The sequence below is a fragment of the Pantherophis guttatus genome, chromosome 3 (assembly GCF_059756535.1).
Source record: "Pantherophis guttatus breed Tessera chromosome 3, ASM5975653v1, whole genome shotgun sequence".
NCBI classification, from domain to species: domain Eukaryota; kingdom Metazoa; phylum Chordata; class Lepidosauria; order Squamata; family Colubridae; genus Pantherophis; species Pantherophis guttatus.
The window spans coordinates 19,621,075-19,637,726 of NC_142065.1; the positions used below are offsets into that span (position 1 = coordinate 19,621,075).

Genomic DNA, 16,652 nt, shown 5'->3' on the forward strand with positions numbered 1-16,652 from the left:
TTATAATTAAGTAGTGATTGTTTTAATAGCTTTAATTGCACTCCAGATGTATACATGCGAGTTGGCAACTTAAGCCAAGTAAACATTTTCCCCCTAAGATTCATTAATGGCTGCGTACATTTCTCCCTCTCCCTCTCCTTCTCCCTCTCCCTCCCTCTCTCCCTCTCTCTCTCCCCACCATTTAATGTATCAACAGTTCTAAAGTGAAAGAAGGAAGGTAATAAAAACCCAGCATTCTTTCTGAGGTTTCACAAACAGAGAGAGTGGACACACTCTGTAATTCTGACAAATTGATGGGTTTTACACAGCCTAAGTGGGTGTATGATTGCAAGTAATGTATCTCGATCTTTAAGTGTCAGGTTCTCAAGCTCAGAGTGAGGATGAGCTGACAGAACTGATATGCCTGGTTATGTTTCTATGCCCTGTTAGCGGTGTTTGGGAGCAGATGCCTGTAGCTTTTCATTAGCGTCTTCTCTGGGAAAATGTAGGAATGTTAACCTTTCTTTGCTGGTGTGATGATTGTGCTGTGTTTCTGGGTCTTGCTTTAGTTTATGTAGACACCACAATATACAGTGTTAGGGCAACACCTTTTGGTCAAGCAGAGCACAGCAAAGAAGCTTGTCAGAGAAATTTGATCACAATGTTATTTCTTCTTTTTGCAGTCACAAGTGTTGAGAAAAGCCTACAAGGTCAGAATCCATTTGGAACAGAAGCAGGCAATCATGAACAATTACCTAGAAAGGCTCAAGTGTGTAGATAGAAACTCTGGGAAAAAAAAGTTGGGGGATTTTGTTTCAAAGTCAAATGCACACACATACACACACAAATACAAATGACTGAAAATTCCATTTGGTTCTTGGATGGAGGGTATTAAATGAATTCTGCCAACAGCAGGATGATTCTGTATCATATATGATGAGGGGGAAGGGGGAACAGAGTTTGTATTTAAAATATCTGCACATTGTATATCTTGTTGGGGGAGGAGCATTGGTGGGATTCAAGTAATTCAACAACCAGTTCTCTGCCCTAATGATTTCTTCCAACAACCACTTTGCCAAACTGCTCAGAAAGTTAACAACCAGTTCTCCCGAAGTGGTGCGAACTGGCTGAATCCCACCATTGGGGAGGAGGGAACAACCTGAGACTTGAATGTACTTCCTGGACCAATTTTTATGTAACCCTAGAGCAGTGGGGTTCCTTCCGGTTTAACATCCGGTTCAGTGATTGTGCACTTCGTTCAACGAAAAATCACCTTTCGCATTAGTGCTACGGAATTAAAACAGCTGAGGCACAGCAATCTGCTCTGCTGCACTAATCAGCTGTGAAGATAAAGGTAAGTAAACGCAGGGGTGGGTGGGCGGGGACAGCTGATCATCGGAGCAAACCGGTTCGCTCCCAGCTGATTGTCGGAGCTACTGCTTCGCCTGAACCGGTTCAAACCGGTAGAATTCCACCCCTGCCCCGGAGTCTCATTTGTCTACTAGAAGTTGTGGCACAGTGGTTAGAATGCAGTATTGCAGACAGACTCTGCCCACAGCCTGTAGTTCGATCCTGACTGGCTCAAGATTGACTCAGCTTTCCATCCTTCCATAGTCAGTAAAATGAGGACCCAGATTGTTGGGGGCAATATGTTGATTTCTATAAACTGCTTACAGAGGGCTATAAAGCACTGTGAAGCAATATATAAGTCTAAGTGCTATTGCTACTATTGCTAAAAAATCAATAGTATGATTGCTTATAGTTTTGTGCCAAAACTATTATAAAGTAATGAAGACTATAGTATAAGCAAATGTATATAAACCCAGAAAAAAGTGCCTCCTCTGTGTATGTAAAATTCTGACAATCTTGTAATATGTTTCTTCCAGAGGTGGGTTTCAGCATGTTCTGACCAGTTCTGGAGAACCGGTAGTGGAAATTTTGAGTAGTTCGGAGAACCGGTAGTAAAAATTCTGACTGGCCCCGCCCTCATCTATTCTCTGCCTCCCAAATCCCAGCTGATCAGGAGGAAATGGGATTTTGCAGTAACCTTCCTCTGGATTGAGGTCGGAATGGAGATTTTACAGTATCCTTCCCCTGCCACGCCCACCAAGCCATACCCACAGAACCAGTAGTAAAAATTTTTGAAACCCACCACTAGTTTCTTCCCACTGTGGACCCAAACATTTATCTAAGTTAATTTCAGCTCGAGGTTACCAAACATTATCCATTCATTTCAGTGGTGAAATCTAAAATTTGTTACTACCGGTTCTGTGGGCGTGGTTTAATGGGGGGGGGAAATGTGACTGGGTGGGCGTGGCCAATATTTTTTTTTTACTTTTAAAACCATTTTTTACATGTAAAACCATGTAAAAGAATGCTTTCAAAAGGCTCTGACGATCCCAGATGAGTTGCCCGATCGTCAGAGGGTTTAAACCCTCTGCTAATCAGGCAACTCAGCTGGGATCGTCAGAGCCATTTAAAAGAAAAAAAAACCTCTGATGATCACCCGTCTCAGCTGGGCATGGGGGGTGGGGGCAGGGATTTTTGCTACCGGTTCTCCAAACTGCCCACCGCCATCACTACCTACTCGCCAGAGCCGGTCAGAACCGGGAGCATTTCACTCCTGATTCATTTTCACCTTCCTATTTTATGAACTAAATATGATAAATGTATTTTGTTTCTCAGAAGCTTAGGTGCACCTAACCATACTAAATCTTAGGAAAGCCAAAGGATCTGGTTATGTTTAGATATATTTAGTTTAAAGAAGTGAATTTAAGAATAAGAGTGAATTTTCTGATTGTGAGAGCTACTAAACAGCAAGACAGGTTCTTCCTGAAGTTACAGATGGTAATCTCCATCACTGGAGATGTTCAAAGGCTGGGCAGCCATTTATCTGGAATTATTTTAGAATATCTGTCTAGGATTTCTGCCCTGGGCAAGGGGGTTATAACCTAAATCATTTTAACCCTAAAAGTTAAGATCATAAGCTTTGATAGCCTTTCTGTGTCACAGCCCTCCACCTATGACCACAATTGAGACCAGAATTTTCATTGCTAAGCAAGGGAATTGTTAAGTAAGTTGTACACAGCTTTATTTTTATTTATTTATTTTGCCATAGTTGTTAAGTGACTCGTATGATCTTGAAGCAAATCTGGCTTTCTCCATTGACTCTGTTTGCTGGAAACGGGATGAGAAGATCACAAATGGCCTGAGGATGCTACAATTGTTGTAAATACATACAAGAACTGGTTATAAGTCACTTTTTTCAGAGCCATTGTAATTTTGAACGGTTGCTAAATGAATGGTTGTAAATTGAGAACTACCTGTCATTAACATGCTGTCATATCATGAATTAGAAAACATTTAAAAGCTCTGCTCTGTATTCTGAATAGGCATTGAACCATTCATGCAATCTGAAACTTCTCAATGCATAACATTAACATGGGGCTTAAAAGGAAGCATTGCTGGTGCCAAATAGAGTAATAGTATTACCTACAGAATCCTGGGCATTATTGCTTTTCTTGAATAGTTCAGAAAAGCCGTATGTGTGATCTTTCTAACAATATGGGAAAGGCCATTTTATTTCTAAACTTTTAAAATACATATTTAAGCACTTGAACATGAATTAAACATATAGACACAAGAATTATCTTTAGATAGCTTAGCTGAGACAAAACCAGACTTTAATAGACAGGGAGACAACTGATTCCAGTTCCTAAAAATAAGCAACCAGTCTTAAAATTGGAAAAGTGTTACAGTCAGTGTTGGAGCAAGAAAATAAAACCGTAAACTACATTATTCAAGAAATCACCGAAATGGATGAACTAAATGTCGAACAACTGATAGCAAAGGACAAATCAACAGCAGAGATTAACTATATAAGAAGCCCATACCGAAATAAAGTTTCTTTGTTCCAGATGTGATTATGAAACATTGCAAATTACAAATGATAATTTTCAAGCCAGTCTTCCTCTTCTCCTGAAAATTAAGAAATAATCTAGCAGTTATAATCCAGTCTTTCCTCCTTTCATCTGCTTCGTTATTGTCGTCCAGCTCATTTGCAAGCCTTGGTGTTGGATCAGTCCATCTCAATACATACACACACAGCTTGTTAAAGTCCTTGGCTCCATTTTATCAATGTTCTGACCGATAAGTGGGAAAGGTTTCTGTTCTGTGAATCTTCAGTGGGCTATCTTCTCCAAATCAAACAAAAAGGAGAAAGAACAATTATGTTATCAAATTATCACACATTCAGGATGTAATAAATTTGTCTGATTGAGCAGCTGCTCACTTTTACCATTAAAATGATGATTTGAGATGCCCAAAAGCATCATGACAAAGAAAAGTATTTTTTTCCTTCATTCTAATGTTCAGATTTTTATGGATATTGTTATCCATTCCATTTGCTTGAGGTGTTGAAATGCCAATCCAAACCTCCTTCACTTTGCCCTCACCCAGAGGTTTCTGCAGAGAGGACAAGAATCCAGATTATGGCCACAACTATGAACTAAAGCCACATTTTTTTATATTTTCATATAGACAGATGTCAGGTTCCAAAAACCAAGAGACACTGAGATTCTTCTAAGCAATTTCCTTTATAGCAATAGCACTTAGACTTATATACCACTTCACAGTGCTTTACAGCCCTCTCTAAGAGGTGTACAGAGTCAGCATCTTGCCCCCAACAATCTGGGTCCTCATTTTACCCACCTCAGAAGGATGGAAGGCTGAGTCAACCTTGAGCCAGTGAGATTCGAACTGCTGAATTGCTGGCAGCCGGCAGTCATCAGAAGTAGCCTGCAGAACAGGGGTGGGTTCTACTTACCTTTACTGCGCAGATCACTTCTGATGACGTCTGGGTCAGTGGGTGGAGCCTCCTGCTGGTTTTACTACCGGTTCTATAGAACCAGTCCGAACCGGGGCAACCCACCACTGCTGCAGTACTGCATTCTAACCAGTGTACCACCATGGCTCATAGTTTATAGTTCCTCACCTATAGATAAAAAGTCCTGCCAAACTCAGGCAGATTACTTGCACCGTGAAGCATATCCTTTGGGAACTATTTAGGAGTAGCCCTATTTGCCCTCTTTCTCTCACACAAACAATCTAAACTAGAGCCAGGGTGGCACAGTGGTTAGAATGCAAGATTGCTGGCTGATTCTGCCCACTGCCAGGAGGTTGATCCTGGAGTTTGAGGACTCCCATCTCTGGGAGAATACAATTCCAGAGAGCAACTTTCTGCATCCCATCAGAGGGTACTACTTAACTGATGGGACCCAAAGCATACCAGCTCTGTCCAATCAAATAGAACAGACAGAAACTACAGGAAGCAAATGGTCCATCAGCTAACCAAGTCCATTATGGCTCTGTAGATCATAACCAGCATGTTGAATTGCACCCAGAAGCCAACTGGTTACAGTACAAGTAGACTTATTTTAGAATATCTGTCTAGGATTCCTGTCCTTAATAACCATTCAGAGTTACTATGGACCTCCCCAGATCTACTCACAACCCATTTTCAAAGGACTGGACTGGACTGGACTGGACTGGACTGGACTGGACTAGACTAGACTAGACTAGACTAGACTAGACTAGACTAGACTAGACTAGACTAGACTAGAATAGAATAGAATAATAGAATAGAATAGAATAGAATAGAATAGAATAGAATAGAATAGAATAGAATAGAATAGAATAGAATAGAATAGAATAGTTGGATGGGATCTTGGAGGTCTTCTAGTCCAACCCCCTGCTCAGGCAGGAAACCCCATACCATGACCCACCCACCCCACACACACGCACTGTATTCATGTGATTATATTTTGGTCGCTTGGCAACCAGGTCTCCTTTACAGCTATTTGCAGGTCTCCTGATCATATTACTGTGATTTGTGACACCTTTTGCCAATTTCTGGTGTTTAATTCTGGTTTCAGACCAAAAATCCCCAACCCACTGAAGAAAATGGATTTGCTTAACAACAGTGGGGATCATTTAACGACTGCCACGTTCACTTAACAACTGCTGCCAAAAAAAAAAAAACATGTTGAAAATTTGGTTCTGGTCATGTTATTCCTTGACTTACAACCACTATGTATGACTATTACGGTCAATTATAGTTGTAAATCAAGGACTACCTACACATTTTACCTTTAATAGCATTTCTTTTTTATTACTTTTCTTTCCAGTCCCTCACAAATAAATTATATTGGACATTATATAAACACTTTCCTTGGCCACTAGATGTCCTTAGAGATTATAAAACAAATCAACAAGATTTGAATTGAAGCTACAAAAATATGAGCAACATTTTCACCTTACTAGAAATAAGTTTATTCAGGAGAGAGAGAGAGAGAGATAAAATCTGCCTTTCATCATGCATGTCACAATCTAAGCTACTACAATTAGAGGTGCATTTAGAATAATTACCTAATTGGAAACCAATAACATTTTTTTTCTGTTGAGAATAAGAAAGAAAATATTCAGATTGTTTAACAGACTCTGGAGTAGGTTTGGAGTTTGATGCCTGCTATTTCCTAATTTTGAGGAATCATATATATAGTCCACTATCCATTTCTTAAACTTTCAGACCAGAGGGGTGTTACATGTAACATGCCCTCATTTACAGGGTTTCATTTCATATGACAGCTGCTCCGCCCCCTATATTGAGTACCAGAAGGTCGTCATCAGGCGTGCATAAGAATTAATTTAGAACGTAAAGAATTAAAACATGGGTGGTTTTTATCTGGAACGGTCAAGATTTAGAATCCGATAGATCAGCTGGTTCCCACCTTTCTTTTCAGTTTTCACAATCTAAAGTTCACCCAGACAAGGAAAAGATAACATGCAATAACTTTCAATAAGGTTTTCCCAGTTGCAATGTATGGTTGTGAAATTTGGACCATAAGGAAGAGTGAGAGCCAAAGAATTGAGGCCTTTGAACTATGGTGCTGGAGAAGACTTCTGTGAGTCCCTTGGACTGCAAGGTGATCAAACCGGTCAGTCCTAGAGGAGATCAACCCTGACTGCTCTTTAGAAGGCCAGATCCTGAAGATGAAACTCAAAATACTTTGGCCATCTAATGAGAAGGAAGGATTCCCTGGAGAAGAGCCTAATGCTGGGAACGACTGAGGCAAGAAGGGGTGACAGAGAACGAGGTGGCTGGATGGAGTCACTGAAGCAGTCAGTGTGAGCTTAAATGGTCTCCGGGGGATGGTAGAGGACAGGAAGGCCTGGAGGAAAGTTGTCCATGGGGTCACGATAGGTCAGACACGACTTCGCAACTAACAGCAACAACAACAACTTTCAATAAAGAGCTATTCGATCAGGCATCATTTCTGAGATAGAATGAAGACTGATTGATTAAGCCTGTGGACTTAATTGTTACTGACTTTCCAAAATGGGAGACTTGATTAACACTTATTCAATTCCATCTGCAATCTAGTCAAGATTACTTGGACACTCAGATATAATGATAATCAGTTTTATGCACAAAAGGCATGTTTTTCTTAAATGAAAATAGTGATATGAAGTCTAGAGAGCACATTGTAAAATGTCACCTGAGATCTAATTATGTCATGTACATTTTCAACAAAGAAAAAGTTTTCCACCTTGCTCTTCACAGGTGGCCACGATCTCTCCTATGCGAACATAGGATCTCTTCATTCTCAATTCTTCTTTTACTTTCTCCAATTCACCTGCAACTTCCTCATTCATTCATTCATCCAAACCATATTTTTTCACCAGATCCAAATCAGCAAACTGTGCTTTGCCTTCCAAACCAAATCTGGGAACTGTGGTCTGATTTCCAATTCTATTTGGGAAGGCAAGCATCAAGATTTGTAATACAAGCATAATAGAAAATTAGAGCTTCCTTGAAATGGGAAGCCAGAGAAGGTCATTGCCCAGGAGAGGGGAGAAGAACAAGAAAAAGAAAGCACTGAAGACTGTCACTGATTAATGCAATACCAAATGAATCTGTATGGCAATACCTGTGTATCTGTACATTGCTCTATAAATGTTCCTGAGGTTCAATGTGCAATGTTATATAGGAAAGACCCTGGGGGACTAGATCAAGAGCCATAGCCAAGGGAATGGTCAGATAAGAGATACCATAGTTCACAATTGGATAGTAGGTGGGACAAGAGGTTCAGAAGGGACCCTCCCTGTTTTCTTTGGGCAGAGGTCGGCAACCCGCAGCTCTGGAGCCGCATGTGGCTCTTTCATCCCTCTACTGCGGCTCCCTGTCGCCGGTCAGCTCCACAATTGATAGGGCTTTCAGTTAGGACAGGTAGAGGAAAAAGGACACTGCGCTAGGAGACTCTATGATGGGGGAACTGGACTTCCGGTTGACAGTGGAAAAAGGACACCGCGATAGGAGGAGACTCTATGGTGGGGGAACCAGGCTTCCGGTCGGCTCCAGAATTGAATGGGGGGCTTCCAGTTAGGACCTTTGTGGCTCTCTGAGTGTTTAAGGTTGCCGACCCTTGTCTTAGGGTATAAATTAGGTGGTAGTGGGTTGGCTGAATGAACTTTCAGACCTGCAAATTTGATGCCATCTTCACAATATAAATCAGATACCAACCAGATATTTATTGTAAAGTGACATTGAACAGAATCTTGCAAGTCTGAAAGTACCTCTCTACCTCACCTCCTTTGCAGCTCAAGAAATTAGGGAGGGTCCCTTCTGAGCTTTTTGTCCCACCCATTATCCAGTTGCAGGCGATGTTGTATCTTATTGACTGTTCCCTTAGTTACATCTCCTGGCTCAGGCTCTGAAGAACTTTCATGCATACCATCACCCAATGGGACTATTTTTGGAAATGTTATATCAGCACCTTACCTTGTAAGCCAAAGAGCTGTCCGGTACTGTGCTGCCGTGTGATGTGCTGCCAATAGGCACTCCTGGGCAAAGGGACCATGGTGCCAAGAGAAACAGCTCGGTCAGTCATTTTCATTTGAAGCTGAAAGAAAATCCAAGACATAATGGGATGAATATCTGAGGACCATGTGAAATGCATCTTCAACATGTTGCATCAAAGTTGCACCTAGGTTGGTTTTAATGCTTTTCATCTTTGCAATGTGCAAAAAGTAAGCTCATATCCAAAATTAAAGACAGTTTATATAACCAAAGAAAGCAGAAGAACATTAGAATAGTCTTGCTTTATCAAATAAAACTGTTATCTTGAATATCTTCAGTCTGGAGTTCGATTCTGATGGCTTGAGGTTGACTCAGCCTTCCATCACTCTAAGGTTGGTAAAAATGAGGACCCAGATTGTTGGGGGCAATATGCTGGCTGTATAAACCACTCAAGTATATAAGTATACAGGTATATAGCTGTATGCTCCATCTATGGAGGAGTATAACATAGTAGAGATGTCAAGAGTCACACTGACAACTCCTTTGAGGAAAGGGATCCCACAAGCCAGGATTTTACCATATTACCTTGGTTGAGAAATAACACTGGTGCAATTTTGTGCATTTATGCATTCTTCCTTTGTTGGGTTTAAGATGAATAATTTAGGAAGTAAAGAATTAATGACACATCCTGTATTTAACAGCATTGCATTCAAATTTCTCAAATAGCAGCAAGGTGGGAGATATATTCAAAAGCAATACTAGCCTTACAAGAAGCCATTCTAACAATTTGGCTCTCCCAACATGTACCCAGACACACACACACACACACACACACACACACACACACACACACACACATTTAGGGTCTCTGGGACAGAGGAATCACTGAAATAAAAACTGGATGACATTAGATTTTTTTAATGTGAATACAGAAACTCCTTCTTGAAAGTCAAAGAAATAAGAGATATGTTAAGATATATTGATAACAATGGGAGACAAACCATGATTGCTCTATATCAAGTCCCACCCAAGACCATCTTTTTCCTGCCATGCCTTGTTCCACATGGGTCATTTTACTTCTGTGTCTTCTGCTCTCTTCTATCTTTACATCAGTCAACGAAAGCAATTTATCCTCCATTTCCAACATAGCATCAAAACTTTCACCGGTTCTTGGGGAGAGGTTTAAGTAAGAATGACATTGTTCATAACTCTTTGTAGTTCAGCTTGATTTTGTTTTGGGATTACAACTTTGGCTATAGTTTAAAACTGATTACAGTCATTTTCTGATATACTTTTCAATGAATGAAAATGTGTGATTAGACTTTCACAGTATAAAATGAAAAAAAAAAAGAAAAGCATGCCACTTGCTGGAAAGTTGATTTCATAACAATTCTACCTTAGGGAGTTAGGAGGGAGTAAAAATAAGCTACAGATTATCACACTTGTTCAGAACAAATATGCTGTTCTAAGAGTAGGGAAAATAACACATGGCATGACCGTTCAAAGACAAAAACACTAGGGAAAACATATAATTCTTTTCCCCTGAGGAAAAAAAAAAGCATGAATTTTAACAAACTATATTCCATTAATGTCAAAAAACATTGTCACAATTTCTTCTGGAAGAAAAGAAATTGCAGACTGTATTTTCCTTAGAGGAACCCACAGCAGGATGAATATTAGGAACAAATGAGATTTTATCTATTTTTTTTTTCTACTTTCCTTCCTTCTCTTTCTCCACATGCACACAGAAAGAGCAGAGCTGAAAAATGACAGTTTTTAAAAGAAAGTACCGGTAGCTCACTCCTAATTAAATCATGAGCCTCAAGCCAAGCTTCAAAAGAAATCCAGTTATTTATTAGGAGCTTCATGTCGGCACGTACCCAAGTGAAGCTAACTCTGACCCCACGTAATTTATGGCTCCAATCATGACCCTGTTTCCTCCCTCCCCCCCAGGGTGTGTATCACATTCGCCAATGGAACAATTTCGCAGATTGTAGAGATCAGTCCCCTCCGGCCGCTGTGGGTAACCCCAGGAGACAACCTTGAGAAAGATATGTCGGAAAGTGCTCCTGTCTTTGGCTGCCGTGCTGCTTTGTCGGTTTCCCATCCCCCTTGCCTAAGGCAAGTCGAGAGCAGGCCAGGAATGCTTTGCGAGTTGACACTAGCTTTGCTTAAACTTTTACGAATTTCTGCAACTCTCCTAAAAGAGAGACATGGTTCTAGTGTTTCTTGGACTGACCAGGTGATAAAACGTGATGATAAAGTGTCACCTGCTCTTTCCAGGGCGCACCAGAGAAGAGAAGAAATCTGTCACTACGGTAATAAGCCCACCAGGGTTTTCAAAGGTTAAAAATATCTGAAAAAGTTCTCTTAAACATCTTGTAGATTTTCAGAGGCAGTAATTCCACCCACCCACACACACATTAGATCTGTTAGATAACTATTAATTTTTAATTTTAAAAAAAAGTTGCTAGAATAAAAAATGGCAAGCTGTAGAATGCAATGCATCTTAGCCAGTCAGCACATCTTTAATACCTTCAAATTGGAGTTTAATAAGACTTACACATACTAGGACAATATGCAAAATATGAAGGGCATGCTTGTTTGTTTTTTTAAAAAAAAACTTATATAGTTTTGTTTATACCACTTTGAGGTAATGGTTAAGGATGCAGGCCTAGAAACCAGGAGGATGTGAGTTCAAGTCCCACCTAGGGCACGAAAGCTGGTTGGGTGACTTTGGGCCAGTTATCTTCTCTCAGAGCAGCGTAGCTCACAGGGTGGTTGTTGTGGGGGAAGAAGAGGAGGAGTAAGGAGAATATTCTGTACGTGTGTCACTTTGAGTTTCTTTACAAAAGTAATAAAGGTGAGATGAAAATCAATCAAACAAACAAACAAACAAACAAACAAACATAGCAACATTACCCATATTATGAATCATGGCCCTGAGCAGTTCACAAAACAATAAAAACATAAAAAAAAAAACCCCTACAAATAAAAACTTGGTACTCTGGGGGAAACCAGTCTCCAACACATCAGTGTTTTAGCTTGCTGGGCTTCAGTCTCATTCTTTCAAAAAGCTTACAAGAAGAGACAGTTCTTTAAGGCCTATCAGAAGAATTTAGAATTTAGAATAACAGAGTTGGAAAGGACCTTGGAGGTCTTCTAGTCCAACAGACTGCCCAGGCAGGAAACCCTACACCACTTCAGACAAATGGTTATCCAATCTCTTCTTAAAAACTTCCAGTGTTGGAGCATTTACAACTTCTGGAGGCAAGTTGTTCCACTGATTAATTGTTCTCACTGTCAGGAAATTTCTCCTTAGTTCTAAGTTGCTTCTCTCCTTGATTAGTTTCCACCCATTGCTTCTTGTCCTGCCCTCAGGTGCTTTGGAGAATAGGTTGACTCCCTCTTCTTTGTGGCAGCCCCCGAGATATTGGAATACTGCTATCATGTCACCCCTAGTCCTTCTTTTCATTAAACTACACATACCCAATTCCTGCAACCATTCTTTATATGTTTTAGCCTCCAGTCCCCTAATCAACTTTGTTGATCTTCTCTGCACTCTTTCTAAGACTATGAGGGTAGGATCCTATTGCATCTCTGAGGGTGTTTCACAGAAAACTACTTATATTTAACAAAAACCCAATTTGAAATCTTTAACACCTGCATCTGGATTACAAATACACCATGCAATAAAAGCCACACTGTTAAATAAATATGTTCCATCAGGTAAACCTTCAAAAGAATATACAAAATTATCCTATATTTTACTGTCATGGAAACAATTAGAAATCTATTTTTAGTAACTGTAACACATTTTAAAAACTTGCCTTTGAAAACAACTTAAAAGCGTATCATTCGGCATCTCTCTCATCTTTTTGAATTAAAGGTATCTTTCTTGTTTAAAATAAAAGACAGGTAAAATATTTTTAAAAGATTATTTTTAAAGAAACTTCAAATACTCTGATAGAAGGGCTGGAGAAAAGCATTTAAGCAAAGGAAACAAATAGATTTAAATAAAACTTATTTTTAACAAGAGAAAAACATTGAAAAGAACTGTAGAAGGAAAAAACCTTTCTGATATTTATTTATAGATCACAAGCAATTAATAGATTAAGGAAATACACCTAATAACAATTTCTAATAATAATTATTTTTGTCATACCAAAAAATATTGGACTACATTTAACAAGCCTGGGCACTGACATATTGCCATCTATCAATGACAAAAGGCAACATTGTCTAGATTGGCACATAGTATACTATGCTAGTACATTATGATGTGCTAGAGATGGCTAACCTTTTCCGAACCAAGTGCCCAAAGCACACATGTATGTGAATGTGTGCACCCGAACCCCCAAAATGCAATGTGTGTGCAGTCCCCATGCATCCGTCCCGCCTCTCACGCATGTGCGTGCTGCCCCCCGCATGCTCCCTGCCCCTGTGCATGTATGCACGTGCCCCACATGCGCCTGCCCCCCATGCAGGTACAGCAGAGACCTGAAGACCAGCTGGCCGGTGGGAGGTGCACACGCATGCACGATAGAGCTGAACTGGGGCAATGGCTCACGTGCCCACAGAGAGGGTGCTGCGTGTCACCTCCGGCACATGTGCCATAGGTTCGCCATCACGATCCTAAATTCTTGGAAAGAACTTGATGCTTATGAAGGTCAACATTAGCTAAAGAACTGATAGCTGTGACTTCACATTGTTGTGATAGGAATAATAATAAGTAATAATAAGTAATAATAAGTAATAATAAGTAATAATAATAATAATAATAATAATAATAATAATAATAATAAGAAGAAGAAGAAGAAGAAGAAGAAGAAGAAGAAGAAGAAGAAGAAGAAGAAGAAGAAGAAAAAATTCCAAAACAATCGAGAATACCACTTGAACACCATCAATACGGACAAAATCACCAGCAGTCAATTATAAAAGATAGCTTTACTTGGAACAATTTACATCCTGCGACGATACCTCTAACACCATCCAACAACAATATCTGCCTATATCCCAGATCCTTGGGAAGGACCTGATAGGTGGATAAAAATTCCAAATCCAGTCTATAAACATCTGGCTGACTGTGTGACCAACCTTAATATGTTAATCTAACACCTCAAGTTTTGCCTGACCATTTTTGGTATATCAGCTGATCTATCTCTGTTTCAGTTCCACAAAATCAAAGAATACATTTCTGTCTTCCAGTAAAATCCCAGTGAGATTTGGGGCAAAATATCACATATATTCCGAATGAGCTTTCTAGTTTAAGATACATTTGTTCTCAGGCAGATAGTTTTCATCAATCTCATATTGCAGCATGAAGTTTGTAGACTTAAAGCTGGGTAAACAAGTCAGCACAACTTTGGTCGAGGTAAAAATATTGGCAGGATGTTTCCCATTTGGAAAATGGACTACAATCTGAGGAAGACAAGATTATTGATCCAACTGTTTGGTTTAATGCAGTAGTTCAATACATGAGCTACACAGGGATTATGTATCCGGGATGCCAAACCTTTCTTTTCAGGTCCTATTATAACATGTACTTGATTTCTCCAAACTTCGCATTGAACAAAAAATAACAAAAATGAGACTTAATATAAGAAGACATTAAAACTAAGATGATACAATATCTAGTAAAAGGCTAAAAAAGGGCAAATTCTGCAGATTTGCTGAGAAAGGCAGTGTGAACAGAATAACACCAAAAAAGCTTTTCCTTATAATGTCTTCTTTTGGCTTACTTGTGTTATACCACCCACCCCAAAGACTCATGAGAGGCTCATGTCTTTCCAAGGAGCAGGGGCTTGATGTTCTTTTAATATTTAAGGGTTAAATGAGTAGCTCAGCAACAAGGGTGAAACCAGGCATGGATAGACTGCAGTTCTAGAAATGCACGAAGTTCCAACCATCCTTCTGCCAACCTCTAGAGTAGGAGTGTTCATCCTTGGCAACTTGAAGACTTGTGGACTCCAACTCCCAGAATTCCCCATGGAGAATTCCCCATGGAGAATTTTGGGAGATGAAGTCCACAAGTCTTCAAAGTGCCAAGGTTGGACGCCCTGCCCTAGAGGACATCCCAATACCTGTTCGTGAAAACGAGGGGCAATGTGGCCTACTGTTCTACAGTAATGGCCAAAATTGTGGAAACCTTTTGGGAAAAGTGTATTTTCTAAAACTAGCTAATAACACCACTTTTTTTTTTTTTGGGAGTAATACCATAAAATTATATATCAATGGAAAGATAATTGAATCAAGAATGTAATGCAATAACTTTTATGAAGGATTTGCTATTAGAATAGCAGTTACAGTATAAAGAAGAAAAGTGAAACACGTAGGAAAAACAAGCTATACAAAAATTATCACCATAGAAAAAACAAGCTATACAAATATGATCACTATAGAAAAAAATGAGATATACAAAAATTATCACCATAGAAAAAACGAGATATACAAATATGATAACCATAGAAAAAATGAGATGTACAAAAATTATCACCATGTCAGTTAATACTTAGTTGGGTAACCTTTAGCATGAATTATGGCCTTACAATGTCTTCCCATGGAGTGAACCAAGTCTTTTAGTTCTACCGCTGTTATAATGTGAAACCAAGATTGCTTCTATTAACTGGGTGTTATCGCTGGGTTGCTTCTGACTAACAAGTTTCTTTAATCGGCTCTAGTGGTGGGTTGCCCCCGGTTTGGACCGATTCATAAGAACTGGTAATAAAACCAGTGGGAGGCCCCACCCACCACCCTGGATGTCATCATCGGCAATCTGCGCATGCTCAGAAGCAAGGCGCACATGCGAGCAAAGCGAGGGCGTGCGTGTGAGATCCCATTGCGAACAGGTAGTAAAGGTAAGTAGAACCCACCCCTGGTCAGCTCCATAGATTTTCAATTGTGTTAAGTTCTGGGCTATTCCCAGGCCATTCCAGCAGTGGAATAGGATTATCTTGAAACGCCAAAAAAAAAGTTTGTGTTATTAGCCATCAAACCGCAAAAATACACTTTTCCCAAAAGGTTTCCACAATTTTGGCCACTACTGTATAACAGAGGCGAATCAATCCATCAGGATACTTGAGGTAGCTTTCACTTCCCATGTTCATCAATCAAACAGCAATTGCAGCTACAGGTTCATCACTCAATAAACCCATTGCTTAGAAACAAAGATGTGGAGTAAGCTAGCAAGAGCAAGTAGACTGCTTTGCCGTTCCTACCATCCAACCTAAACTCTTGCTTCAGGAGGTGACTTGTGTGGTCCATGAAATTAGGAGAAAAACCTACCATCGAGGTTTTCACATTCTGCAGTAAGTGGTCGTGCTGTTCTGCTATGGTCAAGGCAGCTGAGTGGACTTTCTGATAGATTGCCTCCCCATCTCTTGTCTGGAAGATGAATAGGCCTTCCCCAGTATCACACATCCTGCCAGAAAAAGAACAGAGTATGGTTCCACACGATCAGAATAATTGATAACTGCGTATTCCTACAGCAAGGTCTCTGCTGGGGAGGGGGGGAAGGAACAACAAAGGATGAAGCAAAAAATAGCAGATGACAATGTATTAAATTCAGATGAATTTCTGCCTTCCCCATTTCTTGCAACGTTACCACCTTTCTTGATGCACAAGTTGATCCTGTTCCAATTTTATGCTTTTCCATTGTAAAATATTGCTATAGAAATACTTTTCTCTGCAGGTTTTGGTATGCGATTCTCTACAAGGTGTGTATTGACTGGAGAGCTGTACCACAACATACAGAAATGTGCAAAAATCTAAGGCTCCTTTGAGTCCAGTTTGCACATGGTTCTTGTATTCAAATTTA

General features: G+C 39.9%; 1 protein-coding gene across 2 annotated transcripts in view; it reads right to left on the minus strand.

Moving 5' to 3' along the window:
* Positions 1-3,645: 3,645 nt before the first annotated feature.
* Positions 3,646-16,652, minus strand: part of DOK5 (docking protein 5) — a 61,903-nt gene continuing 48,896 nt past the window's right edge. The window contains exons 6-9 of one of the 2 annotated variants that reach the window (XR_004594010.3): positions 16,121-16,256; positions 8,819-8,939; positions 4,277-4,443; positions 3,646-4,172 (exon numbers count right to left, since the gene is read on the minus strand). Coding sequence is in view for 1 of the 2 variants with exons in the window: in XM_034433038.3 (XP_034288929.1) it covers positions 4,114-4,172; positions 8,819-8,939; positions 16,121-16,256 (316 nt within the window). In the remaining variant the exon portion in view is untranslated. The remainder of the gene's footprint in view (positions 4,173-4,276; positions 4,444-8,818; positions 8,940-16,120; positions 16,257-16,652) is intronic. The other variant, XM_034433038.3, reaches the window with a different exon arrangement.